Consider the following 20524-nt stretch of genomic DNA (forward strand, 5'->3'; position numbering starts at 1 on the left):
TGGCTAGCATAAAGCTTGCAGGAGTAGGATTTATTAAGGCAAATGCAACTTAATTGACATTATTTATACTCAACAAAATGAACTTAATTAACAAAATTATCATTTCTGTTGATATCTGGTTCAATAGAGTTGAGTACAAAAATAGTTTCGCTCATGTGAAGCATTAACAATTAACATTAATAATTACAGCTTTGTAAAAAAAATTACGACTTCCAAAGATCCAATACTGTACACATTTTCTAAAATACAAAAATTACTTCAAATTTGTTGATAAATTTTCCCAAATGAATGCCTTATTTATACGTAACGTAATGTAAAAAAATGTAAAAAAAACTAATAAAAAAAATATTAATTTAAGACAAATAAAATTATTTGGAACACTATAATTATGCAAGTTCCTTTAGGATAAGACACAATTTATTAAATTAGTTATTTAAAATTTAAAAAAAAAGTACAAATGTATAAATTTAAACTTAACTAAAATTAGTATTAATATATATATATATTTTTTTTACGATTATTCTGATTTTGTAATTTTGGAGTGTAATAATTGAAATTGGAATTGAATTTCAATTAATTGCACAGCCTTATATTTTGATATTACACATAAAGTAGGTCACAATTGAAAAAAAATAATAATTAATTTTTCAAATTTGGTGAACGGGATGCATTAAAATGGCAAAACTTGGAAGCGGTCACCACTACTTAATTTCATCATGACATCATGTAAACTATTTTGATTTGACCATCTTAACACTTGTTTGGTGTCACTTTTAAACTGCAATTGTAGGATTGCGCTGATCCGGCGCTGAATCAGAAGCCGAACTTTGAATGGCAGACTGAAGAGCAAACAGTCATTATTAAAGGCCTTGATTTATGAAAATCTCGTAAAAATCGGTGGACTCCCTGACATGAGGTGCCGATGCAAATGATGAGTTGAAGTGCTTAAGCTGCGAGTGGATCCACCGGCCGACTGGTCGCAAAGCCTCCGTTCGCCTTTCACCACTGGGAGCGGAGGTCATCGCACTCCAAGTGCGCCTTTGACGTAAATCAATTCTCCGGCATGTTCGCCTTCTCAGTGGCAATTACGACTGGCCGAAGGCGGCGGGCGAGGACGCGCCCTCGATGGAAAAGTACTCACCGGCTTATCGGTGAAGGGGGTCGACTCGGAGGGCGCCATGTCGTAATAAGGCGGCTGGAGAGGAAGCTTCTGCATCTCCTCGTCTTTGTCCAGATGGACCACCTGCAGAAGAATCGAAAGCATGATCACTGTAGGGTACGGAATGTGACTCCTTTTCCACTTTGGTGGCCATTACAGTTATTATAGAAAAAAAATGCTCTAAAAGACAGATTTCTAAGATATAGCTAGGGATAGAACGATTATCGGCTGGGCCGATATTCAGCATTTTGATGAATATCGGCATCGGCCATTTTGAAGAATCAAACGGCCGATAATAGATCAATTTAAAAAAGTGTTCAGGGGAAAAAAAGTCAGGGAACTTATTATTAAAATTTTCATAGATGCTTCTGACCCTGGGAACTCGCTTCTGTTTTTGTTTGAAATTAAAACTAAGATAAGGAAAATTTTAATACTTCAGATATTTTCAAATAAAAAAAACTATTTACTGTAGCCAACAATAGGGAGCCATTTACTGTATGTTATAAGTTTTTATTTAAATTGTGAAGACATGCTACTGCCTCTGGAAGAGCAATGAACTTTTTGTTAGATTTTTAAAACAAAGATGCCTATTGACTAAGATTTTTTTTTTAAACTCTCCTATTTTACAAACCATAAACATTGTTCAATAAACATATGCTTAAAAATAAATAATAAATAAAAGCTAGAGTTTGTATTTTTTTTAATGCTAATATTTTCCCTTTTAGTAAAAAATGAATATCGGCACCAAATATCGGTTAACGGCATCCTTGACTAATAATCGGTATCGGCCCTGAAAAAAACACATTGTCTCTCTCTAGGGAACACTCTAATGCATGTTTACCTCCGGATGATATAACACCACAAACCGCAATAAAATTCTTACCTTGAATGCAATATGTAATCAACTTTGCCGCATTTTTCAGCCAGTTGTCACATTTTGCTTCAGTTATTACAGAATGCACCTGCACCTTGAAGAAATTGCATAATTTGTCTGATTAAGTAATAAACCTCCAAAATGGATTTCTTAATTAGAAAAAACATAACAGGAGAACATTGACTTGAAGCTTACCAGCGTGAATCAGAATAAGAATTAATTTTTAAAGTCTCCTTTGGTGTTTTATCAGTCTATCTAAATCAAATCATGATGTAATAGTAATAATTGAGAAACAAAAAAACGCACTCAAAGAGTGTGCACTGAAATGTTATCATAAAAGACATACTCGCATGCAATCTGGATTATGTTTAAAAATATTATACTGAAGGAGCTCCAATTAAAAAAAATTTTTTTTTAAATTACGCAAGATCGATGTCCTTTCAAAGTAAACGTCGGCCCTAAAGTGCTTCCTAAGAGAATTCAGAGTAGCAACGTAACACTGTGCTCAAGGGTTTGACTTCTCTCGCTATCTCTTACGTGTTTTTTCTTTTAATTTTTTTTTTCAGGGGAGAATCTGAACTTCGACAAGGAATGGTTTGCTTGACAGCGGGTTTCAACTTTCGCCGCTCGGCTGAACTTGGCATTTGCATCAAGTTAACGGCGTGCGTGCGTGTGTGGGCACGGGGGCGTGATGCAAACTGTGGCAATAGCGAGGCGCAGATGCTAAAAACAAGCGTTGGGCTTGCAGAGCGAGAAATTCAACACGCAGGATGGCTTCACTTATTAGCATACTTTTATCCATTTTCTATAGCGTGTGTTCTCATTAGGGTGTGCTGGAGCCTGTCCCAAATGACTTTTGGGTGAGAGGCAGGCTACACGCTCGACTGGTAACAACCAACTGGACGCATATGGACAAACAACCATTCTTACTCTCAGTCACAATTTAGAGTCTTCAAAATTGTACGTTTTTGGATCATGGGAGGAGGAAGTAGGAGCATTGTGACAACACAAATACAAGCATTAGGAGAATAGGACTGAAATTCAAACCCAGAACCCAGAGGTATGTGCTAACCACACCGTGCTGCTAATAATGAACATACAGTAAAATAGTCCGTTTGAAGTTTTTAATACATCAGATGGAGTTCAAAAGTGTCTGTGATAATATAAAGTATAATGCCTCCGCCCATTAAAAAAAAAAAAGTAGCAACTGTAATTGTTTCAGTTCATAGATGCTGCTTATGTTCCCTACAAAACATAAATAATGTTGCTAACCAAAACAGCAGCACCCACCAAAAAGTGTGTGAAGAGTCTCTCAGATGAATTAAAGTGAACTAAATATTCGACCGATCAACCCATAGATTATGTTTGCACGAGAAGGTGGAAAAGCGCAATATAAATGGAGTACAACAAAGTGAGTGGTTTTAAAAGCTGAGACCTGGCCTGGTGAGTGACGTGTGCGCCAGCGAAAGTAGGCTCAGGTTAAGGGCTGGTTGTTAGTTGGATAACCACTAGCTTGTTAAAGTGCGTGCCTGGAGGTTAGTCGTAGCCCTTTGAAGCCGGTGTGTAAATATTATTATGTTTCTTTTGATCACTCAAGTTATTGAAAATGTCCACTTGCTTTGCATTACAATTATGTTTTAAAAAGCTCTATGGTAGGCTATATTAAACTAGCTAACAGCTAATGTTGGCAACTGTGGACGGGCTGTGTTAATTTTACTTTGTGTTAAACACATTGTACTTTTTCTTCTTTTTGAGGTATGAAATATCCCAAATTTTGGACATTCTGTTTGGTCTTTTACAGACTGACTACGTTTACATGCAGGCAATAACCCATTTAAAAAACCCAAATATTGGCAATATTCGGGTTTTGAAAGGCCACATGTAAACACAATAACCCAAATTTGGTCGTATTCGGGTTTTTAAAAAACGACTAATTTATTTAGCGTGGTGAGTGACAAAGATAAATATAATGTCATTTGTTGATCGTATACATGGATGTGATTTGACCAAAGTGAAATTATCTGAAAATTTAGCCGGGGGTCTGGGGGCCGCTGGCACCCAGCTAGGTCCAGGGCAGTGCCCTGGTGGGGGGACAAGGGCCCCGGAGCTCATGGGTTTTCCGTGTTTTTAAGTACTTTCAATGCACTCACATGACAAAGAAATAGACAAAACAACAGCATAAATTTTCAATGTATATTGAACTATCCCATATAAAATGGCAGTTTTAGTCAACTCAAAATCAGTCACATTCAAAAACATTGGACTGCCTTTGCTTTTAAAAACTATCACTGAGAATATCATCATATCTAACTAATGTGATTACTAAGTTAACACATAAATAATGTTGAAGAGTTCAAATTTCATGAACAAATAATTGTATCATGACCAAATGAAAAGTAACTCATATTAGAGCATACCACAAATGTCTTTGTTATAGCAGAAGATGTTATCTGTCGGAGTCATGTGCATACACAATGAACTACTAAAAAAAAATAAAAAATAAAAAAAAAAATCAGAATTTTTTTTTTGGGGGGGAGATAAAAAAAAGCGGAATTCCGCGAATTAGCGGAAAAATCACATCCCTGCGTATAGGAAGTTAAAAACGGAAATTACGTTATTTACCTTGATTGTTTCAGAAATCCGAATTCTGACCATAACCCGAATATTGACTGCATGTAAACGTAGTCACTGATTCTTCCTGCCTCGCTACCATGCCAACTAGTTTCCACACGGATTGCCGTGTGTGTCCGCCGTGACGTTAGTCTGTGTGGAAAAGTGATCCCTGTGAAGGTTCGAGCCTAATGAGGACTATCGAAAAGAGATGGATGGATATTTTTCATATGAAAGGTTTTTCGAAATCAAAAGAGCAAAAGGGGCGATCGCACCTGGATGTCATCGGATGTCAAGTGTCCCTTCATGTCGCTGTTCTTCTTCTTGGGCGGCGGCGGGGCGGGCTTGTGGGCCGGCGGGAGGTCGGTCCTGTTGAGAGGGAGACACAGAGCGTAAAAAGACAACGTGACACTCGGGCAGCGTCAGCGCCGGCCACCCGTCACGTCCTCCCTCACCTTCCACAGCACTCTGTAATGAGAAGGCCTGCCTGCACTTGCCTTTTTTTGCACTTTTTCCCGGGCTTTTGATAGATCTGGACTTGGTGGCTGCGTGACGGCGGCGGCCATGCGCCCTGCCCTTTCAAAGGCTGCAGACAGACACTGTGCTAACGAGAGTGGGCTGTAATTGGATACTGAGGTGAGGGGGGTGGGATGGGGGGGGGGGGGGGGGTTAGGGGTTAGAGGGAGGTATATGAGGGGGGATATAAGGGGCAGGGAGAAGCGCACGTGTGAGTCAGGTGCTCCGGCTCGGTCCAGACTTATTGCCGACCGGCCCGTCATGCTTGCTTGACATGTCATCATCAACCTTAAGGCTGCCGCAGAGAGCTGAATAGGAAACTTTAACCCCATTGATGGCGCCAACTTCCTCGAGAGCAGCTGCCCGCAACCTTTTTCGCACCACAGACTGCTTGCACGCGGAGCAGTATTTTGACCGACTGATATTCAAATGAAAACAAATTGTTGAGAACACGACTGACCATTACAGTGAATATCACAATTAGAGGATGCACTGTGCTTGTTTCTATACAAGTCAGTCCCATCTTGGGGTAGTCGGAGAAAATGACATGAAGTTTGCTTCTTCGAGTACAGTATATCCGGTCTACTCCAGAATTTTGTGTTGTCATTGCCAGAGGTGGGCGCGTCAATTAATTTTGAGCGTTCGTCATTCGTAGGGACGCCCCCCCTCCGTCATTGTCAATATTTCAAGCCCAACCGTCAATCGGTCATTTGTTGCTTGCTCAGCAAAAGGAACGTCTGTCAATGTTTCTGTCATTCGAGGTGGGCATCTGTCAATGTTCCATTACGTTCCCATTGTCATTTGTCAATCCGTCACTAAAATGAAATGACAAATTTATTGCCGGATTGACGATTACATTGACGGATGAAAACCCCCTTCCGTCAATGATGGATGCCCATTTTGTTGACGATTGACGGACTTTCCGTCAATATTGATGGAATGCCCACCTCTGGTCATTGCAGAAACTCCTGCTTCACAAAAACTAGGATGTTCGGAGTGGAAGGGAAGAATTCTGTCATTTCTTGTATTGGGCAATCTCTGAAAATTCTGCCTTGTTTTATATTCATGCTTGTTTTCTCATTACAGGTAACTGGCCTTAATAGGCCGAAGCAGTTTTGAAGGCTTCGCTGCCTCATTTCCAAGTCTTGTCACAGGGAAATTTTGAACATATTCAAAAAACAGAAGGAAAAAAAAAACGGTTTGAGAGTACCTTTTTGCAACACTGAACGAAGCCTACCGAAAAAGCAATTGACAATTCCCAACATCCGGGAATTTCTGATATTTCCGCAATACAACGCAATGTAAAGGCTTCCTTTACATGGTGAAAACAAACGAGGTATTGCATTGCTTTTGCCTGTCAAATAACAACCATCCAAAGTACACTGCTTTTCAATGAGCATAGATCGTCATTTCACCGAGTTAAGACTCGCCATTTTGACTTGTGACTCGGAATTGTCAATACTCGCTACGTGCGCGCACCCTCACAAGCCTGCACATAAATAACCGTCACTAAGAGGTTGTCACACTGCAAAAACGTTCACACCAAAACAAGTTGGAGTCACATCACATCCTGACACGACATCAGGAGCCATCGTGGATAATGAAGAGGACACGCCTTATCTGCGCCACTCGCTGCCTCTCATTCGCGCTGGTTCACGTCCTTATTGAATAACATGACCTTTTCCGGCAAGGCCAAGCCGGCGTTTTAATGCGCAGAAAATTTGTGCATGAGCGCACCACTTAACTCTTTCTTTCACGCTCATTATTTACGCTCCGACAAAAAGCCCCTGCCATCAATGACAGCGCTTTCAAAACAAACAAAAAAAAGATGAGGCTTTGATTGTCAGTTTTGACAGTTCCATCATCTCAAGCTCCATTTTCACCAATGGGTTCGTTTTAGTTTAGCTCACCAGGGTAAACGTAAACGAGGTGTGCAGGTCAACATGTCAATTATGACAAACAACATCAGCAAGTGGAATGCCTCGTGCTCATCATTTGGCTGTCAATTCTAAAAAAAAGTCTGCACTAAGCGGTTCAGTTATCTCTTACAGACATGACTACACATGCAGATAGGAAAATCTGCCATTTGATATTTTGGATCATACTGTGTGTGTGTGTGTGTGTGGTGTTCTCCAATAGAGTACAACACAACGCAGCATAACACACACACATTTCTGTTCCACCACCAATCTAGTATCTAGTCGTCCAAGACAGAAAACTTGCGTGATTCAAAATGATGTAAAAACATGAAGAACCGCAAAACACAAGACACAATCCAATACTAAAACAATGAAAAGTCGATGGGAAAACTAGGCACAGACTTTAAATAAGCACTCTCGGGCTTCTCACACCTCACTGAGCTGGTCCGCCATTTCTGAGGCGCTACCAATTTTGCATTTCGGTTAGGACATGTTTTGTTTTTATTTACGCCCGCTTACTTGTTCTTTAGTCAGGTTGTGTCTTGATTGCCTGAATTCAATTTTTCCTGAGTCATGACTCAGGGTCACAAAAATTGAACCATTTGCATCATGAGGAGATGATTTAGGCAACAAAAATATTTTTTTTGCAAAACAATGACTTGGGTATGACGACGTATTAAGGCCACGTATAAATATATATTTTTTAGAGGGTGGGGGCAATATTCTGAGGAAAAAAAATGAAAGCAATTGTGTCATCATCATTGCTCTCTTTTTTTTTTCTTTTTTTTTTGTATGTGGGTGAGTACGTGTATGTGCGTGCGTGCGAGTGTGTGTGTATTCATTAGTTCACCTAAAACCTATTAAAAAATCCCATACCGTTCACCTAAACCGAACACTTCCAGCCAGAGTCGTGAGGCCGTCAGGAGACCCGAGGAAGGACCAAAGAAAAGAAAGGAAAGTGAAATCCTTTGTCCATTCAATAGGCCCAACAGGATCAGTTCAGATCACCAACATACAGAAAAATCTCACTGGTACTCGATAGAATTGTTGCCGTTGTTCCCGTAAGTATTTGCCACGTAACGACTCACACTTTGGTCAGTTTGCATCAAGGGTTTTAGCTCAGTTCGGACCCCCGTGGCACAGGTAAATCCTACATTGACTACATACCGTACACCATCACTGACCAGGATTCACATCAGTCATGACAGACAATGTGAGGAATTGGTCAGCTGCACCACTCACAGAGGTTGCCGCGCCTTTACCGGATCCATGCGGCACTATCGTCAGCCCCTCGGCGAGGTGGCAAAAGCCCCCTCCCCCACCCCCTCTGCTCTTGCAGCACTCTGGGGGGAAAAAAAAAAAAAAAACTATGCGAGGCAACCATTTTCTCTGTTGACGAACAAGGAGCTGCAGGAGCTGGCAGAGGTGAGTCGGCAAGCTCATTAGACATTAGACGACATTGTAATCTCGCTCACTTGATGCAGACATAAACACAAAAGCTTTGACAGCTGCCTTGGAAGAAGAAGAAGAAAAAAAAAAAAGTCATTTCCAGCCACCGTCAACGCAGCGTGACATCAAACCGCAGCGAGTGAGCGAGAGGAGCTGCCGAACGTCTCCCGCGCTGACCTACATGTCGCTTCTTTTCAATAACATCACCCAACATTTGACACTTTTTAACATCCGCCTCCATGTTGGGATGAATTGCAAGGGTACGCACACGTTTTGCGGCGAGATCGCTTCTTCAAACCTGCGGGGCCCTCTCATGATGACATTTCATTGGCGGCGGCGGCGGCGGCGGCGGCTCAGGGGGGAGCCATCATGTTTCATGGCGAGCGCGCACACATGCACACCACCCCTCCCCCCCCAGGCGTCCACTTTTCTGATCGTTGCGTTTGCACCTTCTTTTTCTCCTCGACCATCATCATCACATGTCAAAATTGAGAGAATTCAGAGGAAAGAGGCATTGCGGGGAGATGAATCTGTGTGTGTGTGTGTGTGGTCCACAAGCACAACAGAAAGTGAAAGTCAGGAAGAATAAAAGTGAAATGTATTTTTTTATTTTTTTTTAAAGACTCTTTTGCCTTTTAGAAATTATTCTTTCAAATACTGGCTTGTATTGGAGCTCATTAGACTATAAGGTCAGCCTGGCGGCTAAGTGCTAAGTGGTTAGCACGTCTACTTCACAGACTTGAGGTCCCGGGTTCGGGTAACCATACTGCTTGGTGGATTTCCAGTGTACGGTTTTTATTTAGTCGTTTTTAGTCAATTTAGACTGAGGGCGGCTGCGATACTTAGCGTGCTTGTGTGTATTTTCCACATGCACTCCAGCTTCCTCCCACATTCCCAAAAACTCCAGACAGGTTTGGTTAATTCACTCTAAATTGTCTGTGAAGGCTTGTTGTTTATGTGCCTGTGATAGACAAGGCGACCAGTCGAGGGTGTACCCAGCCATGGTGTACACAGGATCGAATGATTAAATCCACCGCTATCAAAATCTGTCGGCTAACACGATTCAAAAGCAGCAGCTGCAATGTTACTTCCGGTATCAAGCTGATGATGATTTAGCCTAAAATGGCGACCGCTTCACATTGCTGAATTATTCTGTTTAATTCTTAATCCACAAAGTAGTATTGTTCAGAGTTGCTCTAAAAATGTGGGGGTTTAGTTCCCCTTAACATTATCGGTGTTAACGATGATCTCTTTTTTTGCCCCTGTAATATTTGTCGTGTGTAGCTTTGAGCCATTTGGGCTTTTTTCTATCTCTGCAATCAAATATATCAAAGCAGCGTTATTAATATCCAAAAGGATTATGATGAGGTTCAGGTAGAGGTTAATACGTATGCCAAATATTCAAAAACAAGCAGCCTGGGCGAGACGTTTTTTTTTTGCTCTCTCACACAGTTGAACAGCTGCCATCTGCTAACGACCTTAACGTCGCTCCGCACACGTGCGGTGACGACACGGGCTTGTTTCGGCAAACCTGCGCAAAAGAGTGGGAACAAACTCACGGGAGAATATAATAACCGATGTTGTTGGATTAAAAAGTCATCAGTTTCAATTTGTACGCCTCCGCGCCACCAAAGGGCTTCAAAGCGGCAGCTGTCGGCGCCACTCGGGGGAACGTTTGCCTCGCAGCTGCCTAAAGGACGTCCCATCCTGGGAAGTTGGGGTACAGTCGGAGTCAATAGACCCTTTTATGCTGCCTGTACAAGCTGGCATTTTTTCACTGGCACTGTTTTGTAAAAATGACACCGGCGGGGGAAAAAAAGGGGGGAGGGGGTAGAATCGACAAGTTTCCACCCTTGGAGGTACAAACAAAAATGTACAGAGGCAGCGAGCGTGTAAAGAAATAACGGATAGCAAGTGCAAATTTAGCTAAGGTTTGGCTACACATTGTTTTGAAAAAAATAAAAGCGTGACGACTATATCTGAACATTGTTTTTGTGTCAAGTTTAAAAACAGGCATTTGATATAGTTGACAGGAAAAATTTTTGCTCTTAAGTACATTTTAATCTGTACTTTTAAACGTTTCCTTCAGTAAAGGAGTTGAATCAGTACTTCTACTTTTGCCAGAGGCTTTCTCTTCACAGTTGTGAAAAAAAAAAGTACGTGTACTTCAACTTAAGATCACAACGTACTTGCCACCTTGGGATATGTGACAACTTTCTGCCCTGTCGTGTACTGCCACTGATATCTTTTCTCTTTTGTTCCGATTGCAGGATGCCGTGTCACTGTGTGAACGTGCACATAATTGCTTTCCAAGATACCACCAAGCTTCTCAGAATAGGGTTGAGGTCAGGGGAGGTTGGTGGCCCCACCATCAGCCTTTTCTCCCAGTATGCCCATAGCAGTTATAGCTTCAATGGTGAGATGTCAACTGTGGGAAACTGGGTGGGTTCTTCTTTTTATACAAAGGTAGGAAATGGTCCGTTAGAAGCTCCACGTATTTTTTTGCAGGGGACGTCTTGACATCTTCAGGGGCCTACCATCTCACTCCTGCCCCATTATTCCAGCACAAAACACCGCTTCGCCACCTCCTTGTGACACAGTTGTGGCAATGTTTTTCCAGGATGGCGGATACGTGCCGGGTCTTCCTACCTTTTGGGATCCGGTGTTGCAATTTTGGATGATCTCCGTGCAATACAGGCTAACGTTTGTGCCTACGGGTGCATTTTAACTAGAAATTCATGGTCGTTTATGAATCTTACATTTTTTTAGGTACCATAAAACAATTGGCTTCCCATAACGAGGTCTGCTCAAATGCAAATGTTTTTCATGGACCTCGTCGTAATACTAACATCAATTAAAAGGGAAGTCAACCCAGACATTTTCTTTACAATAATATGTTGTATGTATCCATCTCAAGGGGCAGCCATTTTGCCACTTGCTGCAGACTGAAAATGACACCAGAGTTGCTCAGGGCTAAGATAACGACTCAGCTTCAGAAAACAGTTGAGATGTGAATGGTCATGGGAAAAAAAAAACATGTGGATTTCACTGCTTAATTCATATTCCACAAATCCAAAACTAATTGAAATGCTGCGTTTAGACTTGTCGGGGCACATATAACATATTATTGTGTTCCAGGATGAAAAGTTGCCATCTTAACTTTTTTTTCCAAGAAAAAGTCACGATGTTATGAAATTAGTCAACATTTAACAAGGGAATAAAGTCATATTAAAAAATTTTAAAAAAGAAGGTGAATTTCAAATATAAAAAACTTTATTCTTGTAATATTTTACCTTTTATTTGGGGAAAAGATTATTTCATTGCCTAAAAAAATAGGACTATTATGTTGAAAAACTATACTTCTCTCGTGTTCTAAAAGAAAAACAAACCTATTTATGGTGTGATGTCAGATTTATGTGATCAAAAGTTGTAATTCCAAGAGCTTTAAATTAGCCAAAAGATGAGGCTAAGATGATTCATTAGTTTATTTTGTTTGTTTTATTGATAAACCATCACCCATATAGTAGTTATGTACTTTTTTTCAATAATATTATTCCAAATAATTTTTCAGACCCCCGGTGTTCCAGTGACCCCATTTTGACAACCTCTGCCTTAAACCTACAATTTCATATCAATATTAAAATAATAAAAATCTACACGCATACTTTTTGAATAATCGTTCTTTTGGATGTCAAATATTTCAGCAATCGTGTCGTCTTTGCAACCAACTTCGACAAAGCTAACCAAGCTAACTGGCCCGCGTGCAGCGTGTCACGTCGCCGCAGTCCGTTGTCATTCCCGAACTTCCGTACCTCAGCTGTGCCGTGATGCAGTAATGAGGGTGGCAGCCATTTTGGGGGGGGGGGGGGGGGGCAACTGACACTAATGCGAGCTGACAAGCGCCACACGCCCGTGGCCAGTAGGATGCGTCGGGCGGGGAGGGGTGGAAAGCGCGAGAGCTCCGTCCAGGTTTGCACTCAGGCGTCCACCTTGAGGATCTCTTGCCCACCACGCTCGGCTGGACACCGAAGCTCAGGGCAGCTTAAGGGGAGATTTAAGGGGGATAGCGAGGGGAAAACATTGCTAATCCCTGAATTGAGAGGAGTAATCTGGGCGGGAGATTTACGGGCCAGGACCTACAATGCACTCGCAAAGAGGAAGGCCCTCTCTTGACCATCGTTTATGACCCGCAGGAGCAATTTTTAGCCAATAAGGCTGAAGCCTCTTGGGATCACAATGCCGCTGTTTGACTAGTCGGGAACAACTCGGCCCAACACTGGAGCTGACCCTCGCTGCTCTCATTGATTTCTGCTGATCACAATCTTATTTGGCAATTTAAATGCTAATGATACTTTTAATTGCGGTCGGGCGATGAAAGCGATGTGATCTTCAGGAGGCAATTACTTTCTCGCTTTGTCTCGCAAACGGCTACGAGGGGGGGAAAAAAACACAAGAATGCAACAAATGCCTTTTGTTCTTGGACAAGTTTATCAAAAAAATAATTCTGGTCGTGGCGCAGAACACTTAACTTTGCAATTATACACAACCGACTTACATCCAGACCTCAGGCATTGATAGATTACACATACACTGCTTTGACAAGATGATAACACCGCATGCACAGCATTTCGCATTCAAGCACCAGTTTAGGACCAATTAACAACAACAGTGACACTTTGGCAGACAGCTTCAAGCGACTGCAGGTCAGAATTGCAAAGGTTTCATACAAGAACTTATGCCATTCGCACCTGGTGTTAGCACGCGCGTGTGCGCTTGCACCTGCGGCGACACACGCCACCTTCGCAGGGAATCATACTCCAGCTGTGCTCAATAACCTCATTGGCGTAACGCGGATATGCGAACATATCGGAAGATTTAACAATCATGCAACCTGTTCTCACAAGAACTCAGCAGGATTTTATACGAGGTGACGTTGTAATTAGCAGGGCATGGCAATATTTGGAGTGTTGAGGAACAGATTTTCATCACTTTTTTTTTTTTTAATAACCTACGGCGGCGTATTAAGGCCATGTATAATTTTTTTCCCCCCCAGAGGATGGGTAATATTCAGAGACCAAAAAATATTTGTTACTTTATAAAGTGGCAAATCTGCAAGAAAAAAAACAAATACACGTAGCGTAGCTTTAATCTAATGTGAGGATTCGTTGGTGGTGAATGGGACACTGGAGACGGATTCATTCTTTATTTAGACTTTACTCGTCATACACGGCAGCTACAGCAACAACACTTCCTGATTCCCTATCAGCTGACTAACACTAACCAATCAGAAGCCAGCGTACTTTTTGTAAATGCAGGTGAATGACGGAGAGCAGAAGATTCGACACATCAATTTAGCTACTTGTACAAAAAAAATACCGAAATGTATGAATGTGGAAATAATAATTCTGGAAACATAAATGTACAAGTAAAGATACATTTTAACAAATTAACTTAAATGCTTGATCCTCAGTGTGTGGACCGTCGCAAAGCGAGGCGTCGTTGTCAAGCAAGCAATTACTATCTACTCATTTGAAAACCCTACCGAAAAATATTGGCACAAACATCCGAATAGTACGCTACGTCTATTTTTCGTACGTTTTTTTTGCTCACAAATCTGGCACTTAAATAAAGTCGCAAATTTACGAGTTTTTTCTCACAAATCTAACACCCTCTAAAAATATATATATATTTACTGTATACACGGCCCTAATACGCCGTCGTACATTTCCTCCGAAACCCTAAAAAGTAGAAGAAAAATAAATAAATCTGTTTTAAGTTATATGTCTATGTACAGGAGGCACCAAATGCTACAAAGGTACTAACTAAATTGTGGGCAATTTTTGATTCGACTTTTGCTGCATGTTTTTGCTCTGCTGATTGGCTCATAAATAAAGATGACATGACTTAAAAGGGGAAGTCAACTCCCCCCAAAATTCTTGACAATAATATGTTCTATGTAGCTCCACTAGTCTAAATATGATATTCTGGTTAATATTGTGTTAGTGGAATACGAGTTAAGCAGCAAAGTCAAACAGTTTTTATCAATTTTGCCACTTGGCGTCGACTGAAGATGACATCAATGTTGCGTAGGTCTCAGGTAACAACCAATCACAGCTCGGCTTCACAAAACAGACAAACAACAAAATGGCCGCCCCCTGAGATGGATAAAAAAGCGGCTGGATTTTGCTGCATAACTCATGTATGTCATTAATTAAAAAATAATAATAATCAGAATGTCATGTTTAGACAAGTGAGGTCACAAATGTTTATTGTTAACTTCCTCTTTAGCTACTTCAATCGAACAAATGACAGAGGTCTCGTTTTTGCTTGAGATTTGTTATTATTTTGGGATGCGAGAGTAGAAATGCATGCAGACTTGAATTCCGCTCCTAAATCAAATCTGTAAGCCGTTTATTTTTAAGAGTACTGTTGTAAAATGACTTTGAAATGCATATAACGTGTTTTGGGATAATAATTTGGTGTATATTTAAATTTTGAACGATTAATATAGGCAACTATCAACATTTGTGGGGTGGCATCAATGATTGGCGGTCTACTAAATTCCTGTGAGAACATCTCAAACAATGTGGGCGGCGGATAACGCGATCAGTCCATAGTTTCCGTGCATGTCTACACCAGGTGTGAACACCTCCTTGAAAAGCACTTTTGCATTATTCAACATTGACATTTATTTTCCAAAAATCCTCTTTCCCGCTCAAGTCAAGTGTCCTTTCAGTCCCAGCTGTGGAAATCTGTTGACGACGTCCAGCGTCAACAGTTGTTTTCCCGCGCCGCGTGGGGAAGTTAGCGGAGACGGCGGTGTCAAAGTGATTTATCCCGGCGAACGTCCGCAACTGTGTCAATGTCAGCGACGCGAGTGAGCAAATTCATTTCGCGAGGGGGTGCGCCGCTGTTGCGCTTTACAATTGCGGACGCATTTTCAGGCGGGGGGTCGTAAATCACGGCGGGGGTGAGCAAGAGCGATGAACACATTCTTCCCAGACTATCGCTTTTGACAAACGCCCGTCTGTTTTGATAATCATTAGACGCTCGGGCCGCTAAACGGCGGCGTGATTTATTAGCCTTGACCGACGGCGGGTCCCGCCGTGCGCCGCTTGAAATGGGGCAAACACAATCAGCCATGTTGGTTTCGAGGGTGTAAAAGTCTCTTCTGTATCCCGACGTCTATAAAAATCAGTGGTGGGTGTTTACTACCTAAATTCTAATATTTGTTCCATGAACTTGTATGAATTTATTCTCAACAGTCAATTGTCTTCCTTTTGTAGCGTTTCTCTTGGTTGCTCTCTTGGAGTCCTGTATGTTACGTTAGATCATTTTAGAGATAGACCGTTTTTTTCAGGGCCGATAATTAGTAGTCAAGGACAAACCGATATTTGGAGCCGATATCCATTTTCTAAAAGGGAAAATATTGGCATCAAAATTAGAAAAATAATACAAACGGCAGCTCTTGATTTCTATTTTTTTTTTAAGAACATGTTTATTGAACAACCTTTAGGGTTTGTTAAATATTGGAGCTAAAAAAAAAAAATCGTAGTTTTTTTCAATCTTCAAAGTTCAGGGATCTCCCAGGGGCAGTAGCATGTTTTCAAAAGTAAAAAAAACAAAACTTATCTCAAAAATATCTCTCTATTGTTTTCTACAGTAAATAAAGGTATCCAAATTTACAAAATATCTGAAGTACTGTATTAAAATTGTACTTATCTTCGTTTTATTTCCAAACAAAAACAGAAGGTGCAGGGAGGGCCTGCAGCGTCGCTGAAAATTTAAATAACTAGTTTGCTGAAGTTAATACTTTTTTTAAAATGGATCTATTATCGGGCGTATGATTCTTCAAAATGGCAGATGCCAATATTTGTGAAAATGCTGAATAACGGCGCCAATAATCGTCTATCGCTAGATCATTTGTCCAATCAATTTTTGTTGTTCGTGAAGTGAGGCTCCTATTAAATCTTGCTAGCAGTTTTAACACTGCAAACTCCCCCTTTAATAATCAACATCTCTGGCGAGTATCATTTATTCTACTTAATTTGAAAGTTTTTTGTCATGTTATTAGACGAATATTGATTCTGAAGCGCTCCAGATAATGTACTTGACACAGTTGCGGCTGTTCTATTGCGGTATCGATGGTGTCCATAATTGCGACGTGATAGTGGTGCTATTAATCCATAGATTAAGTCGGGTAAAATCCCCACTGAAGGCCCAGACACCAAAAGCACGGCCCGCCACTGATAAAACTGAGAACTTCCAACATTCACTTGATTAAACATCATTTCATCTTCAGACACCGAACAAAGTGGACACTTAAAAGCTCTAAGTCACATTTTGATGACAGCGCATGCACAGTTACACACCACCGACACGACTCTTGTCATGCATGGGCGACAACAATCATGCACGGCGACTGGTTGAGGGGGCCGGGGGGAGGATCGGCGAGGGTGGTGTTTGTCGGCGGAGGGGCGGTGGGCGGTGGGGTTCGAATGGCAGACAAAAGGAGAGGAGGTTGCACTACTCTTAACAAATGACTTTATCGGAGAGATTGGGCTCATGGGAAGATAACAGCAGCCAAATCCTCTATCAGATCACGGATGATTTTCCTCTGATTAGCAATTTGATTTGATATGTTTGCCAGTAGTCAGCCCGAGCTCGCCCAATCAGATAAACGTGGAGCTTGATAGTCCCTCTTAAGGCTTTTAATGGAGTCTGATTTATCGAAGTTTATCAAATGAGACAGATTTGCTTGAACAAAGTTTGACATCAAACGTGCGGCGCCGCTTTTCTTTCTTTCTTTTTTTAAGACTAGGCGGCCCACTTTGTTGTTTTTTTTTTCTCTCTCTCACAGCGGCGTGCTCAAGTACGTCACTTGCAGGCCACCGTTGGAGGCGGGCAAGAGAATAGAGGATCCGGGGGGACAGGGCTCGGCGGGGGACAGACTGGGGTCAGGTGCCTCTACTTTCCTTGTGGCGGACTCTGGCTTCTCCGCAGCCTGTGTCACGCAACTGTCTGTTACAGCCGCAACGGCGATGCTGAGGGAGGCGAGAGCGGGAGGGAGATAGACAGACAGACAGACAGACAGACAGGCAGCAGTTACTTCCACGGCACAGTGAGAGAGAAAGACAGATTAGCAGAGGGTGGGGAGTGTGAGACAGAAAGTAGTAGTGGAGTTGGTGGTGGGAGGGGCGGTGTTAAGAGGCTACTGCAGTTGCTTTACACTCAGTTTTTCCCAACCTATTTTTTTTTAAACCAAGGTACATATTAGATTTTTGTGAATTTTCTCATATTATAACACCAAATTCCTTCGCTGTTGTGGACGTTTTTATTTGTCAGCTGGAATCCAACTGTTTACTGCCATATGCTTATGCAATATAATGATTAAGTAGGTTTTTCAATGGATGGGCGTGGAAGAGGGTCTGACCCAGCTTGTCTGTGAAATTCACATTTGGCAACCACTGCAATGACAAAAAGTTCCTAGCAGATGGTGCACGGTAAATTCTGTAGAGTACATTTGACTCTATTTAGAGAGGGACCAAGTAGACTCAGTTTTAGAGTAGATTTACACTAGGAAAGAGAGTAAAATAAAAAAAATTGAAGAAAATACAAATAAAAGTCACTCAAGGGTTGAGCAACGAACTCACAACCTTGCGCTTGAGAGCCTACTACACTACCACCTGAGCTATGCCCCTCCTACTGTTTGCTTATCTCCAAGGCCCAAAGACATTGATTTTGGTCTCTCTTGGAAGATTCCATGGAATCAGCTGCAGCTGACATGAGCAATATACTAACATCCAGCAGGAGCTGCGTGGAGCAGGGAGTAGATCGGCTATCTCCCAAGCTGAAGGTCAGGAGTTCGTTCCTCCACCCTTGAGTCACTTTTATTTTTTCCAATTCTTTATTTTACTCTCTTCCACGTGTAAATATTTCTCTATAATTTAGTATATTTAGTCACATTCTAAATAGAGTCAAATTTACTCTACAGAATTTACTGTGTGGTGTTGCATTGTTTTGGATTTGAGATCAGCACAGCTTTTGAGTAGAAGATTTAAAAAAAAAAAAAAAGGTGGTGAGAAAAATGCCAACATGTTGAGAGTCGGACAAAATTAGGCACATCACACTACTTCTGTTATTATTGAATATTTTTAGAATCGATTCATCTATCAATTATTCAATCGATTAATCGGATTTATTTTAATTTTGCATTTAAGTGTACTACAAAAGCATTTCCCCCCTGATTACTGTTTATTAGCCAGTGATTGGTGTATATTTCGTACTTCGTATTGATATAGTGCTATGTTACCGGTTGTGCTCCAAAGTAAAAACAGAGGTTTGTCTTATTTTGATTAAACACAGAAGGTAATAAGTCTTCTTTCATGAAGGACTACAGAAATCAGTGAACAAATACTGGTGATATCCTGAAATCAGAGGATTTGGACAATTGTAAATGTTAAAATGCCAAATATCGGCACCGATAATCAGTCAATCCCTAGCAAGCTGTGCAAAAAGTACTGAAATGTTGAACAGTTCGGCATTCAAAAGTTTAGAGAAAGTCAAATGAAGTTCACTTGTAAAGGTTACACTACATTTTAGGTTCATCTTGAAATCTGGCCTGCTAGCCGAATATCCATTCTGTTTTGTGAATAGTCTACGTGCGCTCATTTTGTTCAAATTCCCAGCGAGGCCGACCCCCGCGCATAAGCGTGACATTTTCCACCAGGATTGCTCTTCGCATCTTTTTTTTCGAGAGCGTGGCGGTAACCTCGGCAACCGAGCAAGGAGCTATCTGCCAAGACCAGGTGTCTGCGACGGGGGCAATTAGTGGGATGCGACGTGAGCTCTCACGTTTTTGGACCGCGTGGCTTTTTGTGATTCTCCCCGCAACAAACAGATGGCTTCCCCCCCCCCCCCCCCCCCCCCGCTCCACTTCCACAAACACATTTAGAATTATTTGAGTTTGGTGGCTTGTTTTCTCTCAGCTGCATCCCTGTTACCTTGGCTGTGCAGCAGCTGGCCACGTAGAGGAGTTTATGAACCTCGCTTTGTAAAAAAAAGGCAGATTAGCTGATAAAGTTTAAAAGCAAGCTGGCCGTCTTAAAAGTCTTACACTGGAACACTAACAATAAATAGCAAATTGATCCACTCGTTGCCTTTTTAAAGACCCGTTTGCATAGGAAAACAATTTTCCACAACATTAGATCGATCTTTGTCAAGGCGGCATCTTTAATGCAGGGCTTAACGAAGTCACATTTAAGACTTTTACAGCCACTTTGATCAAATAAAAGCGCTTGTATTCATTTAACTCTCCTGCTATATTACACATTTTTAAGTGATCGTTTATGGATTTTTCAAGTGTACAAGCGAGTCAAAATTCGGAGTTGTGTGCCTTGAGTGTCGTACCACATTGTGCCAAAACAAGAAAAATTGTAATGTTCATTCTTCACAACCTAGCAGAGACATATCTGCCGGTGTAAGTATGGTTTTATGCCGTCGGTTTGTTTGTGTGTGTTTTTTGAACTTTTATAATTATTCATTAATAGCCCAAAGGGCTGCATGATTATGGTCAAAATGAAAATCATGTTTATTTTGATCACTAGCACGAACGTAAGTCCCAATTATTCATCATATTAAGGAAAACATCTATATTTTTACTGCATTACCATCACTACCTTTACTACACAGTAAATTATGTAGAGTAAATTTGATTCTATTTATTTTTGACTATTTTGAGTGGGACCAAAATAGACTCAGTTTTAGAGTAGACACATAGTACACACTTGGAAGAGAGTAAAAATAAAGAACTGAAAAAAATAAAATAAAAGTCACTCAAGGATTGAGGAACAAACTCCAGCTTACTACCACCTGAGCTATGCCCCTCCTACTGCTTTCTTATCTCCAACAGGAGACCAAAAACATCGTCTTTGGTCTCTTGGAGTTAGGAAGATTCCAGCTGACATGACTGATATACTAACACAGAGCAGGAGCTGT

The 20524-nt window shown here is 41.2% G+C and overlaps 1 protein-coding gene across 4 annotated transcripts in view; it reads right to left on the bottom strand.

The window, feature by feature from the left end:
• The window catches only part of nectin1b (nectin cell adhesion molecule 1b), a 212093-nt gene that overhangs the window by 22428 nt on the left and 169141 nt on the right, over positions 1–20524 (bottom strand). For 3 of the 4 annotated variants that reach the window (XM_077566637.1, XM_077566636.1, XM_077566639.1), the window contains 3 exons: positions 17501–17571; positions 4919–5010; positions 1142–1243 (listed from right to left, as the gene is read on the bottom strand). In XM_077566637.1, the coding sequence (XP_077422763.1) occupies positions 1142–1243; positions 4919–5010; positions 17501–17571 (265 nt within the window). Of the gene's footprint in view, positions 1–1141; positions 1244–4918; positions 5013–17500; positions 17572–20524 lie in introns of all 4 variants that reach the window. The other variant, XM_077566638.1, reaches the window with a different exon arrangement.

Source organism: Vanacampus margaritifer, chromosome 5, assembly GCF_051991255.1.
Source record: "Vanacampus margaritifer isolate UIUO_Vmar chromosome 5, RoL_Vmar_1.0, whole genome shotgun sequence".
NCBI classification, from domain to species: domain Eukaryota; kingdom Metazoa; phylum Chordata; class Actinopteri; order Syngnathiformes; family Syngnathidae; genus Vanacampus; species Vanacampus margaritifer.